Source organism: Leuciscus leuciscus, assembly GCF_965113295.1.
Source record: "Leuciscus leuciscus genome assembly, chromosome: 12".
NCBI classification, from domain to species: Eukaryota; Metazoa; Chordata; class Actinopteri; order Cypriniformes; family Leuciscidae; genus Leuciscus; species Leuciscus leuciscus.
Window position 1 is genome coordinate 38,979,639 of NC_138736.1, and position 17,500 is coordinate 38,997,138.

The 17,500-nt window shown below is 37.9% G+C and overlaps 1 protein-coding gene across 2 annotated transcripts in view; it reads left to right on the forward strand.

Annotated features, from left to right (window-relative positions):
- ptk2aa (protein tyrosine kinase 2aa) overlaps positions 1-17,500 on the forward strand; it is a 104,424-nt gene that overhangs the window by 17,457 nt on the left and 69,467 nt on the right. The window contains exons 1-2 of one of the 2 annotated variants that reach the window (XM_082185443.1): positions 4,896-4,929; positions 15,077-15,103. In XM_082185443.1, the coding sequence (XP_082041569.1) occupies positions 4,911-4,929; positions 15,077-15,103 (46 nt within the window). In that variant the 5' untranslated portion in view covers positions 4,896-4,910. Of the gene's footprint in view, positions 1-4,895; positions 4,930-15,076; positions 15,104-17,500 lie in introns of those variants that run through there. The other variant, XM_082185441.1, reaches the window with a different exon arrangement.

A 17,500-nucleotide genomic window follows, 5' to 3' on the forward strand; every position in this document is an offset into this window, starting at 1 on the left:
AAACAAATGTAAAACATCAGCATGCTCCCATTTTCCCTTCGTTCTCTCCCGCTGCGTGTCTTTGAGATTCTGACATGTGTCATCAAGATGAGCCTTTTCTCATATTAGATCCACTCACTGAAGACTCAACAAAACCATGTCGTACGAAAGTCACCGGGAGCAGAAACTGTATTTCACAGCTGCTTTATCAACTCCACTGGAAACTATTAACAGCACAGTGTAATCATCCGCTGTCCTCGCCAACTCAGTCTGATCAGGATCTTTCAATCCGCCCTAAATGATCAGCATTATCCAGCATTACTCACCCATGATAACAAGATAAAAATATCATCTGACAGATATACTGTAGTTAATAACAGTCGCCCAAGGGACGTCTAAAGGAGATTTTCTGAAATATCATAAAGCAAAATGTGTTTTATTACACTTTAAATGAAGACAACTTACAGACAAATGACATTATAAAAACACAACACACACACATCAAACCACACACACACATATATATATATATTAAATAGTCATGCAAAAATGATTGTCTCATTAATCAGTGAATTAAATATTTTACATTTAAAGAACTTTAATTTTTGGGGTTGCGAAAATTGCGATTTAAGAAATAAAAAAATTTGCTTGCTTGTTATGTATTTATAAAACTGATAATTCCAGTCCTTGATTCTGATTGGTTGAGCCGCGTTTGAAGCCGTTGTAAATTACTCAACAAACACACACCTGTGACCGCATTACATTAGTATATACTAAGATACTATATTAGATTAACAACATTACATTAGTGTTACTGTGCAACTGCCGTTTGTGATGCTTTGTTGTTGCATGTGTTGCTAGGCTGGTGTTTATTTTATGAATAAAATAAATATTAAAATGAATATTTTTATGGAGCAACCATTTTATTAAATCAAGAAGCCCCTTGAAGCTGTGTTTTAGTCCCTTAGCTGTTCTAAATCCACTGTAAAACATGGCTTCAAGGGGCTTATTGCTTAAATATATACACACACACACACACACACACACACACACATATATACATAATATTTGGCGATGGTATGACTCTTGCCAGTTGGCCGGTAACAGTTCTTCTAATAGGCCTATGTCACGAAAAAATTGAAGACCGGAAGTACGTCTTTTAGTAGGGATACGGCTCTTCCGGTTAGCTTTTTACAATGGTGGAGTCCGATAGATTCCGCTGGACCAAATCTCTCCACAACCTGCCTAAAGTCACATATGATGATGTGGTTCGGATGGTAAATGAAAACTCTCAAGTGGAAACGTCAAAACTGAGGAAAGGGTACAAGATCGGGTGTAGCCTGCCATTGTTGTTATAGCTCTAGCCGTTCGCCAGTAAGGTAAACGTCTCTATGGTAACAGCGAGTTGGACCAATCAGCAGACGTTGCTGCTACGCTTAGGATTGTGGGTAGTGTAGTTTTTTTCCATAAGATCGCGGATAAAACATGTTTTTCTTAAAACAAGGTTGATTTCATACGAACTTATAGCTTCTACAGGAGCAAAAACCCTTAGTTTCACAACCTCATAGCTCGTGGTCAGTCTACCTCGGATGGTTTAGACATTATGGCTGATAATCTAAATCCTTATCGAGAAATACTGTTGACGGGAAGTTCTGAATCCCTACTCCGCGTTCCGGAAGCCGGAAGTGTGACATAGGCCTATAGTGCATGAAACGTGAATAAACGTGAACAACGCTCAGTTGACAGGCAGCACTTCATCGACACAAAAGTTTAAGCCTTGACAAGTTAAATATTCAAGCGCAAGAAGACACAAAAGTGAACTCATCCTGTTACAGAGTGTCCACACGTCTCAGACAGTGCTCGAATACTGAACTCGGCTCTCTTTCACTTTTTCTTGCACTTGAGCTAACAAATACACACACAATTATTAAAAAATAAAATAAAAATAGCAAGTATCCTAGTAAACACAGTTGGTCATGTCTTGAGTGAATGTAAACAGTTGAGAAAGTAAAAGCATGTGTAACAGTATTAGTATATTAGATCCATGCATTCACTAACACCGTGTCCTAACCACACACGCCGCGACACGCGATAAAAGGTTATTTTCCATGTTAGTCAGAGTGTGTGTCCTGACCAGCCGCGACGGCGACACGCCACGATTCCATTTTAGAAACGGTTTCTATTTTTCTGCGATGTCGCACTGGAACAACAGACACAAAGTGTGGCGATGATAATCTCAGGTGCTGTTTATGTGCTTTATTTAATGTGTATGTAATGTGACTTTGAATATCATTTAGTGCTCCAGCTTTGTAGCTGTAAAAGCAACAATGGATAATTCACCTCAGATCTCGAAATTAAACAAATGGAAACAAGAACGTTGAAACTGTGACCAAACAAGTGTATTCTTTGACAAAGATTGTTTTAGTAACTCAGCCTATGTATTTGAATAATGTTTAAATGGTGTAATATTTGTGAATTTGATTATGTAGCCTTATCCATTTTCTTGCGAGTGCCGTCAAGATTACTCTCTGGAGCCGCGAGACTCCGCCCACACGCTGTTCTGATTGGCTGACTCCGCCCACACGCTGTTCTGATTGGCTGACTCCGCCCACACACTGCTCTGATTGGCTGACTCCGCCCACACTCTGTTCTGATTGGCTGTGGGTTTTGATTGATTTTGACTGATGCGTCTAGTGTGGACAGACAAGTTATTTGTCGCTGGAATCTCATCACGTCGCGTCTGGTTTTTATGTTAATCAAACAACAAAAGACAAAGAGAAAATCACTCATTGCTCTTGACTGAATAACTTTTGTAACTTTAATAAGGATTAATTAACAAGGATTTACTGTGTTATTTTACATTATGAAATTTCTGTACCTGAAAACTCCTGTCAGACCAACCCTGAAAAACCTGAAAAGCACTGTTTATCTTTGTTATATTGTATTTATTTGTGCTTTTGCTTGTAATTTGATCAGTTGTTTTTATTTTACCACTGACTGTTTACTTTAATGTTTTAAATCTATATTAGTTAAAGGAGAAGTTCACTTTTGAAAAAACTTTTGCTGATAATTTACTCACCCCCATGTCATCCAAGATGTCCATGTCTTTCTTTCTTCAGTCGAAAAGAAATTAAGGTTTTTGATGAAAACATTCCAGGATTTTTCCACATATTATGGATTCCATTGGGACCCAAACGGTTCAAGGTCCAAATGACAGTTTCATTGCCGCTTCAAAGGGCTTTAAACGATACCAGACGATGAATAAGGGTCTTATCTAGCGAAACGATCGGTCATTTCAAAAATAAAATAAAAAGTTGACGTTTTATAAGCACAAATGTTCGCCTTGCTCTGTTCTGTGATGCGCGTTCGTGACGTCACGTAATACGCAATTACGTTGAAAAGGTCAAGTTTGATGTGTTTACAAATGTGCGGAAGGAGGACCATATAAACATTTTCAAATGTATTTGTGTCAGTTTATCGTTTAAAATGCCCATTTCGTGTGCGCATCCTGAGTGTTTTAATATTAAAAAGCCAAAAAGAACATTTTCTTCAATTTTTCAAGCGTGACCTTTTCAACGTAATTGCGTATTACGTGACGTCACGAACGCGCATCACAGAACAGAGCAAGCCGAACATTTGTGCTTATAAAACGTCAACTTTTTATTTTATTTTTGAAATGACCGATCGTTTCGCTAGATAAGACCCTTATTCATCGTCTGGTATCGTTTAAAGCCCTTTGAAGCGGCAATGAAACTGTCATTTGGACCTTGAACCGTTTGGGTCCCAATGGAATCCATAATATGTGAAAAAATCCTGGAATGTTTTCATCAAAAACCTTAATTTCTTTTCGACTGAAGAAAGAAAGACATGGACATCTTGGATGACATGGGGGTGAGTAAATTATCAGCAAAAGTTTTTTTAAAAGTGAACTTCTCCTTTAAGCGAGAAGTTTTAGCTGTGGTATCACAATTGGAATGGACCATATTGAATTTTCACTGGTATCTGAAATGTTGGTGTGATTTTGCAAAAACAGTTTCATGTTCAAAAACGTTTTAATGGCCGGTAAATATTCTGAAGTCACCAGACATTAGTTTTAGGCCCTGTATTATATATGTGTCTGTTTTTCACACAGAGCTTCAGAAGACTGAAGAGTTTTTATCATTTTTTGTCCTTTTTGAAGCTTGAATCACCACCTGCTTTTATTGCATTTCATTTTGCATTTCAAGAAAGAACAAAAACACGCGGTTAGAATGACATTAGAGTGAGAAATTCATGCCATAATTTCATAAGTACTTATACCATAAGAAAACTGTCCCTTCAGCGAAGGAGCTGCAGAGAGTCTGTGTGTGAAACGGGAGAAAGTTCCCCACCGCGTCGCATCTATATCTGCATCTGCTTTGCTTTACTCCTTTCATTTTTTTCGTTGTCTCAGAGGGGATGGAGGGGGGTGGAGATGTGCTGACCTCACCGTTACCGTCGGTTACCAGATCCACTTTCCCCTCCCTCCCTCCCTCCCTCCCTCCCTCTCTCTCTCTCTCTCTCTCTCTCTCTCTCTCTCTCTCTCTCTCTCTCTCTCTCTCTCTCTCTCTCTCTCTCTCTCTCTCTCTCTCTCTCTCTCTCTCTCTCTCTCTCTCTCTCTCTCTCCCCCTCTCTCTCTCTCTCTCTCTCTCTCTTTCCCTCCCCCTCCAGCTTTCTCCTCTCCTCTTTTCTCTTGAGCTCAGAGTGAGAGACAAAGACCCCCCCGCCCCCTCCGTTCTGCACACGCTCAGACCGGCTACGCTCCTCTGCATGCACCATTGAGTTTTCCTTGCAGTGCTACTATGACTGAATGCCGGACCGCTGCATTTCGTTCCTAGCGCGCAAGTGTGTGTGAAAGTGTGTTTTACGGATACTACAAAACGCTGGTGGTGGATTAGAGTTCCTCGTATTTAATGGAAGGGTTGTACCACGGTAAGAGCTTTTCCTGCTGCTCAGCGCGACCACATCTGAACGTGTGTGTGTGCGTGTGTGTGCGTGCGTGTGTGTGTGTGTGTGTGTGTGTGTGTGTGTGTGTGTGTGCAGGAGTGACAGACAGAGAGGCTTCCGTTTCCACACACTGTAATGAGATCTGCTCCTGCCTCAATGGGAAAATTGAATTTAAACATTGCATGTTTAGACTGCAGTTACAATACTTTTACTACAATATGTAGAGTTAATCATTATGATGAAAAATCATATTTGGCTTATGATCCAAATAGTGAGATCTTTATGAAGCTCTTGATAGAAACATGATGTGAAGTGCATATTGATATTTATGGTTATTAAAAAGAAATGCCATATTTTATGAATAGCCAATATACTTCATTTGCTAATTAGTGTTGTTTTAAGTATTCTCACCTAAATCTATTTTTAAATGGTAAACACTTAAAGTTGACATTGAAACAATATAATTTAAAGATGGATAATAGTTTAATACTTTTGTAATCTGGCATAGAAGAGTTTACTATTACAATTTGAAATTAAACCCTAATTGAGCCTAATTAAACAGATTTTGTATAGGATGATACCGATGCGATCACTGATATACTTCTATTTGTTTCTGTAAACTTTGATCATAGAGTAAGTGAACGTGTAAATGTAACCGTATGCGATGCAGATTGTTGATCCAGAACCGCTGCGAGTTTTATTTTTTGTCTGTTCGTCATAGAAGAATAATATTAGATTACATGAACAGCCAGATTATCAGTGATAGTTGATATTTAACACTGGCTCATCCTTTAGAATGATTCATTCTTCTGTAAGATGATCTGTGGCGGTGTGGAAGACTGGATGAACGCACATGTTTGGGAACTGTAGTGGCAAAACTTCTGCATGCATATATATGCACATTTATGAATGATAATTACTGATAAGAATCTATTGTAAGCGTCTGGAGTTGTTGTTGTTTTTGGCATTGTGATATTATTAAGGTCAAATGCAGATTGATATTTGAGTGACTGTTACTTCTATCCATGTGTGTTCGTACATGCGCTGAACTCTGTGACCTGATATTGGATTACTTTTGACTGATTGCTTTCCTTGGAAGCGTGCCGTGTGTGTGTGTGTGTGTGTGTGTGTGAGGTCGTGAATGTTGGCCTGAGTTTGTTTGGCAGGTGTTAGAGCCTGTAGGGTGTGTGTGTGTGTGTGTGTGTGTGCTTGTTTTGCCCTGGGGCCTTGATCTGCTCACAGTGACCACACAATGAAAGGGAATTACAGGGAGGAAAGAGCTGTGTGTGTGTGTGTGTGTGTGTGTGTGTGTGTGTGTGTGTGTGTGTGTGAGCAAAAACTCTCTCTCTCTCTCTCTCTCTCTCTCTCTCTCTCTCTCTCTCTCTCTCTCTCTCTCTCTCTCTCTCTCTCTGACCTTGTATCAGTTCTGCTGCATCAGCATCTGGCTGCTCTCTGTCTCGCTGAGGATTATGGGAAAGCAAACCCCCACTGGTGCCACAGTGCATTATGGGTAGTAAGAGCAGAGCTGGTTTGAAGTCTGATCCTCAGAGCCCTTCCCAGATATCATCTCAGATATGGTGCTTCCTGGACAGATACAGGATTCATTTGAAGAATCATCTTCAAAAGCTCGACGCATGTCCATCTAATGCTGAAGGACTTCGAGCCGATCTGTAATACAGGAAAGAGTAAATCAGGTGATCGTGAGCGAAATGAACCTGAAGCTTTCAGACAGACGGGCGTCTTCGGGATTTATGGAGTCAGACCATCCATCCACAACATTCACTGACCGACAAGCTCAACATTAAATGAGCAGATTTTATCTGTAGGGGTTAGGGCTGCACAATATATAGAAATAGCGCAAATGTACAGTACTGTGCAAAAGTCTTAGGCATACCCCCCCCACACACACACACCTTGGAAATATCAGTTTACATTTCCAAACATTCTTTTTGCCATTAATTGTAATAATCCAGTGAGATTTGTGTATGCACAAGGAGTCTGACAACAGCCGGTATGATCTGATCTCACCATCATCGAGTCCGTCTGTGATTACATGAAGAAACAGAAGAAACTGAGACAGACTAAATCCAGAAGAACTGCGGGAACGTCTCCGAGACGCTTGAAGAAACCTTCCTGCAAAGCTACAGGACTGGGAGAAGTAAAGCACTGGCTCTTGTGTTAAAATGCTGTAAAGTGAGAATGCTTTCAAAAATAAAATCACAAATTGAATTTATTTATGATTTAACTTCTATTAACTAATTCAAATCAATATATGGTGTAACGACCCTTTGCGTTTAAAGCGGCTTTTGTCCAGGTACACTTGCTTATAGATTTTCAGGGAGCTTTGCAGGAAGGTTTCTTCAAGCATCTCGGAGACGTTCCCGCAGTTCTTCTGAGACAGACTAAATCCGACAGACTAGGGTATTAACATGCCTAAGACTTTTGCACAGTACTGTATATATCGTGATATGCATATCGCAACGGCTTGCAATAACGGGTCATGAACAAAAGTCAAAGAGAAAATCACTCACTGCTCTTGGAAGAATAACTTTTGTAGCTTTAATAAGAATCAGGATATATTTAATTCATACAGTGAAAACTAAACAGTGTTTGTTTTTACATTTGATTATTCAGTTTCTGTTGTTATATAACCCTAATGTAGGATAACCTGGACCCCTAAACCCCACTGATGTTAAAATAACACTTCTGATGCAACAGTGAAACACTGATGTACACTTTCAGAAGCTGTAGGGAAACACAATATAACAAATATATTTTAAAAATAATTCAAGTGTACTTTACACACTTTTTAAGCATTATCATATCGCATATCGAATATCGCATTATTTAATGAGTTATCGCATATCACATTTTTCCTCAATATCGTGCAGCCCTAGTAGGGGTGTAACAATCCCCTCATGTCACGATTCGATACACATCACGATACTGAACTCACGATACGATATCATTGCGATACTCCAAGACATATGATAAAGGGTTAACAAGAAATGCACTGTTGATTAAAATGCTAAATTTGGTATTACATTGTGTGTGTGAATGAACAGGCTTGGACTTGTGCTGGAAACCCAAAGCACAGGACAATAGAGACACCAGAATAACAATATTCATGATTCTGAAGATGAAGATGAAAATACAGAATTATTTTAGACAAATATTTGCACTCTTTCTCTGACTAGATATATTTAAAATAATGTAGGCCACTTTTTACTGGTAACATCAGACATTTGGCATTATTAGGACACACAAATATTCCCCATTGCATTATTATACATTATATTCAGCATTATTTATATTATTTTAATGTACTGACACCAAAACCCTGAGAACTTGTGAATTTTCATTTTGGGTGAACTAAACACTATACATTATTGTCACTATCCACGATACATATTGATGTATTTTTGTATTGCGATACATTGTGACACGATATATTGTTACACCACTGATATGACAGCCAACATTTAGTGTTTGGTCAGCACTGACACGGTACAGAGAGGTTTATTTCCACGTTTGCGTGGATGAACTCCGTCCTCTTGTCGTTCAGTAATCACGTGTGCGAGCCGAAGCCGTGGTCTGTCGTGTGTGTAGCAGAACCTCTCGCTGCGGTCGGCGGGTCTGAGGTAGATAAATCACAGCTGGGGCGTTTCTCTACGTTAGCATACAGATGGTTAGGTATTATTTATAGATCCTCAAGGGTAAGTGCAGTTTAATAAGGTACTACTGAGATTTCAGCGCAGGATCTCATGTTTATTAGCCAGGTGCTGTTTCTAGTTTTTACGGTTTCCGCTTATAAGTGAATTGTACTTTTGATTAATCTCTTTAATGTTTTTGACCTAGAAAAGCAGTTTTATTCTGCTGATATCTGCAATATTTACACTGCCATTCAAAAGTTTGCAGTCTGCAATATATATTTCTAAGTTTCTTAAGTTCATCAAGAAATACAGTTAAAACAGAGAAATATTATTACAGTTTAAAATATCTTTTTTGTGTGAATATACGTTAAAATGTAATTTATTCCTGCGATTAAATCTGAATTTTCAGCATCATTACTCCGGTCTTCAGTGTCACATGATCCCTCAGAAATCATTTGATATGTTGATATTGCTGCCCTTTCTGATTATTATCAATGTTAAAAACAGTTTTGCTGCTTCATATTTTTGGGGAAACTGTGATACATTGTTTTTTCAGGATTCTTTGATGAATAGAAAGTTCAAAAGAACAGAATCTTTTGAAATAGAATATTTTGCATCATTATAAATGTCTTTAATGCTACGTTTGATCAATTGAATGCATCCTTGATGAATAAAAGTAGGGATGCACAATGTATATCGGCCTCCAAATCAGTATCGGCCGATATATGTTCATTTTAATGTTATCGTCAGTTCAAAGTCACTTCAGATCAAAACATTGATGCATTATTAATAATAACTAGCACTTTTATTTTTCTTGTAGGTAGGCCTGTCACGATAACTACTTTTTGTTGTGCGATATATTGTCCCAGAAATAATTGCGATAAACAATATTATTGCCATTATTGAGACCATTTTATGCAACTCAATATATAATCATAATATAACCGCATAATAATGCAAGTAGGCCTACACACTTTCAAATGACAACAATCTATTAATTCTTTAGATCATGGAAATAGTGTTAAAAAAATGTTTTATATCCTAAATAATTTTTTTTTGAATAAATAGTAAATAAACATTTTCTATAATAAAAAAAAAATAAGTAGGAAAAAAATGCACTTGCAAAAGCACAAAAGGCACTTATTCCATTCACAGATTTTCCCCTGGCTTTCTTTTCTCTGTAAAGTAAAGGTGCTTTATATTGCTGAAATACCCTGGTTAGCAGTCAGATGTCCGTATGAACACAGGCACAGATGCCTCAACAGGCCTTATCCGCTGCTAAAACTATTTACGCCGTGACGTTTATATTTGCACCAGAACAGTGGATTGCAGCTTTGAAATCAAGTGCATTTGAACTTGTTCTTTCAAACAGTCTGTAGTTGTCAGGAAAACACTATAACGGCCCAAAGACGCCTTTTTTCACCTGTCGATGACCGCTCTGTCGATGACCGCTCTGTGTATGACTAAAACTATCCATCATGAAGGAACTGCCCGAGCCACGCTCTTGCCTCTGACACGGAGAACAGACAAGACGACAGCACGATAGGCAAAATGTTGGTGACATTCATTATCATGTAAACATAATGGGCGATATATTGCATCACCAAAAATTATTGAAGTCATGTACATACAGTACAGGACAAAAGTTTGGAAACATTACTATTTTTAATGTTTTTGAAAGAAGTTTCTTCTGCTCATCAAGCCTGCATTTATTTGATCAAAAATACAGATTTTTTTTATTTTTATATTGAGATATTATTACAATTTAAATTAATTGGTTTTCAATTTATTATACTTTAAATTATCATTTATTTCTGTGATGCAAAGCTGAATTTTCAGGATCATTACTCCAGTCTATCACATGATCCTTTAGAAATCATTCTAATATGATGATTCATTATCAAAGTTGGAAACAGTTCTGCTGCTTAATATTTTTTCATAACCTGTGATACTTTTTTTAGGATACTTTGATGAATAAAAAGCACAAAAAAAGAAAAGAAAAAGAAAATGTTTTAAAAATAGAAATCTTTTGTAACAACAATATACACTACTGGTCAGTCATTTGGGGTCAGTATTTTTTTTCTTTCTTTTTTGAAATAAATCAATACTTTCATTCAGCAAGGATGTGTTAAATTTATAAAAAGTGATAGTAAAGAAGATTTATATTATTAGAAAATATTTTTTTATTTTGAATAAATGCAGTTCTTTTTAACCTTTTATTCATCAAATATATCAAGGCTTTTAATAGAGAGACTTTTGTTTTGTAATCAGGCTCTTAAAACTTATATAACATCAGATTTAGATTCATCGGCCAATATATCGGTTATTATCGGCTTTCAAATATCAAGAATTATCATATCGGACAAAATATTCATATCGATACATCCCTAAATAAAAGTATTAATTTCTGAATACTGACCCCAGCCTTTTGAATGATAGTTTATGAATCAGATTCTAATCAGGACAGACTCTTTTTAGTGCCGTTTTCGGCCAACACTTTTGCGGTCACTGGAGCATTTGCCAGCGAACAAGCATCGTTTAATGAAGTCTGATGCGTATCTGTCCTGAGTGACTGTGATAACGCTGCGTTTGGATCGGTTGTGCGCTGTCAGCCCGACTGAGCTGAAACACAGAGCCATTTGTGTTCAACTTTCACTCCATCCTCACATAACCAGCCGAGCTCAAAGGCTAACAGCTTGATAAGCAGGTGTTTGGGTTTGCGTAGTCCTGCACGTCTGCGTTAAGTTGACCTTTGCATTGCGTCCCGGTCTGTAATGTGTGACATATGGAGCTGACAGCATCAAAACTGGTGCATATGAAAGTGTGAACTGTCTATTAAAAATGGCCGGCTGTCTGACCAGCGTATATGAAGTGTGACTGAAGTGTGTTAAAATCACACTGATCCTTTAATCTCTGGACACATGGTCAATAGAGCGGCTACGCCATGCCATTCACATGTAGATGTGATTATCCACTAACAGTATTGATTATTTGGAGTGTGTGTGTGTAATTGCTGTCCGCTGAGAGCCGTAGAGAAAGGACGCGAGGGAATCCACATGTGAGGCTCACGAGGTTTGGCATTTCCGTAGATGTGTCTGTCATCCATTAGGGTCCGATGTCAGAGCTCATAAAGGAGCGCAGAAGCCTGTTCTTGGTTGTTATAGTTCGTCCACATCAAAGAGGCTCCATAATGGTGGAGTTATTGCTGCCAGGGTTTATGGGAGATGTTCGAGGAGCCCATCTGTGAATCTGGTGCCGTGACCCGGATCTCATTTCTCATTTCCCTCCATCTGTTCACCTCATTCACACTCTTTATCAACAGCGTCGTGACGACAACTTCACACTGAGAGTGTGTGACACATGAGTGTAAGTGAGGGTAGACAGAAGTGTACGGGACTTGTATAGTGGAAAATGTATCTGAAAGTGTCTGATTAATCCGTCATAAAGAGGAAAACTGGTTGGGCTTATTTAGCGAACGGGTATATTAATTTATTAATATGTATATTTTACTTTATTTTATTTTATATACACGTTAAATACATATGTAAAATTATTTAAAATATGACATTATATATAATAATAAAATATTAATAAATATGCAATAAATCACTCAATTACTATCATACAAGATGTTACATGATGTTTATTTGATGAATGAACATTAATTTGTGATGAGTTGAGTTTGAACAGATGTAAATGTGCGTCTGAGTAAGTCTGTGTAGTTTTTGTTTGCTCTGTGTTTGATGTTGCGGTTTCTTTCCACTCTGTGATCTCTGTGTTTGTTTGTGTGTGTGTGTGTGTGTGTGTGTGTGTGTGTGTCCAGCCACACGAGTCAGTGCACGTGTTAGTTTTGTGTGTGTGTGGTTGTGTTTGTGTGCGTCTCTGACAGATGTAAATGGTTATCAGCTAATGTGGACAAACAAACAGCCCCGTCTTGTGTAGCGCTCTGGAAAGAAATGACCCAGTTTTGATGAACCCGCTATGAAGCTTCATTTACAGTACAGTTTCATCCTCATTCATTCTAGCATTATTTAGTTCTTAATTCTTTTAGGGGAAATAAATGCAGAAAAATAACACCGTGCTGATGCAGTCATATTGATATATTGCTATTATTTTTCTCAAAATATTGCATTAATGCTTTAGATCCTCCTTACATCAGTTTAAAATAGATTTATGTGTGCATATTTCCTACAGATGAAGAATTAATAAAGAGGGTGGTTCTTGATCTCTTTAGAGATCTCTAAAGAGATCTCTCTGATCTCTCTGTCGATCAGAGAGAAGATCGACAGCACGTGATATCACGTCCTGATATCACGTCCAATTTTACATAAATACATATACAATTAATGCAGAAAGGCACAATTTATAATTATCCATAATTTTTTTTTTTTTTTTTTTTGCTTTGTGCTTCATTGTCATGCAAAGGTTGAAATGCAACGTTTCGATGCATTTGGTGACGATGTGAATCATTGCAGCACTGAAGCTGAACCTTTAACTCAGCATCAGAATTACCAAAAACATGTTGAGTTGATTACTCAGTGTTTATGAGAAACTAGTCATCTGGATGCAATATCTTTAAACCGCCCGCCCACACACACACACACACACACACACACACACACACACACACACACACACACAAATCAGGAGGTGGTGAATCATCTCTCTGCTCATTGATTTGTTGATGTGGCTGACAGTTGATAAAGCTTTTCCTTGTAACTGAACTCCAATAAATGTGTGTTTCCTTCCTGCTCGTGTGTCTCGCTTCAGTCTCAGCGCTGAGTCCGGTTTCAGATGTCTCGTCTGTCCTCGTGTCCTCCACATTCATCAAGCCTGTCCTCTTCCCTATTCGGACGGGATTAACTTTACAAGGGTAGATGGAGTAATGTAATTTTACCACAGGACGTCCTGTCGTCATGTGTGTATTACGTTGCTTCCTGATATCACGTGCGCAAACACATATAACCTATTATGTCCGGTCGAACGATGTATTAGTTAACCTATTAAGGTAAAAGTCGCCGTAATCTTTACTGACTGAAGCCTTATTCAGACGGGACTAGTCTAACTTTGAGAGGTGGGGTAAAGTCATTATCACCAGAGCTTCTCTGTGATTTTAGTCCCGTCTGAATGTGCATCTCAGTGATCATGACGGACAATGTCAGTAAAGATTACGGCGACTTTTGCCTTCAGTAAAAAGGTCCGGAAAAATGACCTCAGGTGATACTAACCCTGTGCAAATAGACCCGCTGTAAATATGTACGTAATTATATTCGGTCATTTCGTGTTTAAAAGTAGTTTTCCACAGTTTTTCAAGTATGGAGACGCTTGAAGAAGCATCAGTTGCGTTCTAGACGCTGGAACGAGTCTGTGGTAAAACTCAAGTGTTTCACACACACACACCATTCATATCAGAGAGAAGATCGACAGCACTTGTTAGAGGCACGACACATCTTTTAGCGTTAGCTAAGAGCCTATTACCAACACAATCCAATCTGAAGTTCATTAATACATCGCTCGACCGGACATAACTGTTTTATATATATATAAATATAGGTTATTACATGCACGTAATATCAGGAAGCAGCGTTATACACACACGAGGACAGGCGGTGTGTAAATCGAGTTACTCTCCCACTTCTGCTAGTTTTACTGAGATCTCTTATCCCGTGCGAATTGACCATTAATATTACAGACGTCCCGGTAAAATGACATCACTCCATCTCCCCTTGTAAAGTTAATCCCGTCCGAATAGGGATATTGCCCGTAATGATCACTGAGATGCACATTCAGACGGGACTAAAATCACAGAGAAGCTCTGGTGATAATGACTTTAGCCCTCCTCTCCATGTTACACTAGTCCCGTCCGGATAGGGCTTTAGACATGCTTGTCTTGAAACTGATCTCTTAAACATCTCCTGTTTTCCCCTAGTCAGTGTGAAATCTCCTGCTTCCCAAATGATTCTCCTGAGGAGAAAAAAAGCATTAATCTCACATTTGACTCCTCTAGAGTTTCACAAGAGATCTTAATGATTCGTCAAGACACCAAACAAAGCCTACAATCAAAAGTCTGAGTATAAACTCAATGATTTCTCATCTAATGATCTGAGCTGCTCCACATCTCTATAGTCCCACTGTATGATGACTATCGACTCATAAATATATGTTATAACACATCTGAGATGAGTTGATCCAGAAAGCAGCAGAACTGAAAGCCAGCTTTAGACTTAATGTTCTCGTCATATTCTCAGTCTGTTGTGAGTAAGTGCTGGTTTCTCATCTTGCTGAGGATCTTGGCAGTGGTTTTGTCCCAGATACGCAGTGCTCTTCACCACAGACAGGTGGCGCTGTGGATCATGTTTCTCCGTCCCCAGAGATTACAGATGACCTATAAAACCACATGCTCTGCTCAATGTGCTGAGATGACAAAATAAATGTGACCTGGCCTGATCTTCTCTTTCTCTTTCTCTTTCTTTCCACAGACATTTCCAGAATTTCATTTTACACAGGTGAGTGAATTATCATAAATTCATAAATTCTCTCTCTCTCTCTCTCTCTCTCTCTCTCTCTCTATCTCTCTCTCTCTCTCTCTCTCTCTCTCTCTCTCTCATGTGTGAAGTCTGTTGACCTCAGTGTGGTTCAGTGAGTCAGAAGAGTAACAAATAAGAAAAGAAAGTAATGACTATCAATAATGGCATTTTTTTTTGTCCCTGTGACGATTCAATTTGTGTCGTTCACTGCAAACAATTATTATCTGGTAACACCTTACAATGAGACTTCATGTGTTACCATTAGTTAACATGAAAACAGCATTTATTAATCTTAGTTAATGCTAATTTCAACATATAATAAGTTTTTTAATCAAAAGTTGTGAACAATCATAATCAACCGCAGTTTTTATTAACGAACATTAACCTAGATTAATAAATGCTGCTCATTGTTAAATGAGAAGTGTTGGCCATTTTATGTGTCCATTTGTTTGTGTTCATATTTGGTGGGGCGTTGAGGTTTGGCTTCATTAGTTTGTGGTCTCTCTGAGGTTCGTTTGACGTGGTAACGAGAGGATATGAACCGATGAGTCATGAGTAAATCATTAATAGTGTTATTGAATAATACTGTTTACTGCACACTACATTTTTTTTATTGTATTTTCTACTTATTTATATATTCCGTGTTAATATAAACATTATAATTGTATTATTTTAATTATTTTATTTATATAATTTGTACATTTTATAATTAAATTTTATAATTATTTAAAATTCTATACTATATTTTATATAAATCATGTATTAAAATAATAATATATATATATACATACACACACACACACACACACACACACACACACACACACACACACACACACACACATATATATATATATCCACTATAAATATCTAAACATTCTAAAAACATGATGGTTTCACTTGACAAGCAACATTTAATGTATTTTAATTTGACTTCACTTAACTTTTTTTCATGCAAAATTTAATTCAACTTTTTTTGCCTAACATGTTTATTTATCTTTTTACTCCACTGGGAATTAAGCATACATTTTTTTTCTGATATATATATATATATATATATTTGTATTTTTATTCTGTTTTTTTTTTTTCACATATTTGTTTGTGTTCATATTTGGTGGGGCGTTGGGTTTTGGCTTCATTAGTTTGTGGCCTCGCTGAGGTTCGTTTGACGTGGTAACGAGAGGAAATGAACCGATGAGTCATTAGCGCTTGTGCTGTCAGTGTCTCAGCAGCCGCAGACATTAATATTCATCTCTGTTCTCTTCACTGTCCTGAGAAACGGCAGATTCACGTCACTGACGGAGCCGCGTTCACGCTGCGTCCCAAGATGAACAGTTTCACTGCGGGAATCCACTGCATCTGGAATATCATTAATGCATGAAGCAGAATGTGTTTAATATAAGGGGCCATCATTGAGTTAAAGGTGCATTGTGTAATAATTAGGAGGATCTGTTGACAGAAATGTAATATCATATACATAACTATGTTTTCAGTGGTGTATAAAGACCTTACATAATGAACCGTTATGTTTTTATTACCTTAGAATGAGCATTTCTCTCTACACACACCGCGGTCCGCTTACATCCACATGTTTCTACAGTGGCCCTGAACGGACAAACGCGTTTCGTCACTATGTTGTTCTTCGTGCAAAGAAGCGAATAAAACACTGACACAATGATGAACAAGTAACAATAATATTCGCAATAACATATCACTTTACTGAATAATTAAGTAAACCTAATTTCTTAATTTATCTTTGCAAAGAAACCTCATTGATTAACTGGCTACTCTCTGCGGTCTCAGACAATGACATCATCTCCCGTCGGACACCGTAACTTCTGTTGGGTGCAATTCACAACCTCACCACTAGATGCCGCTACAAATCACACACTGCACCTTTAATGCGTGAAGCATAATGTGTTTAATATGAGGGGCCTGATTGAATTAAGAGGTCTGGCTTGAGGAAAATCAACTCTGATGTCAGAGTTGAGCATTTATTAATTTAGCAGATGTTATGAATACTTCAGCACAAGCGGTTAATCATAAGCAATCAATAGTGCTGTAAAACAGAGTTCTGAAAGGGTCGATCCAGCACAGAACTGCAAGGTTAAAGAGAATTAACGATTGATTTTTTTGCTGAAGCGAGAGTCACTGTTAGCGTGTGAAGTGTGATCATGTTCGTGTTAGTGTTGCTGCAACACTGATAGTGTTCACACCTGATTTACCAGCAGGCGTCAGAGAAGATGCAGCTGTTTCAGTACTCCAGATGTGCTTTAATGCATCCGCAGTCCACACGCTAGTGTACCGTTTACTGCATACTGACACTACTGCTTTATTTATTTGATGAAAAGTGCCATTTATTTATTTATTTATTTA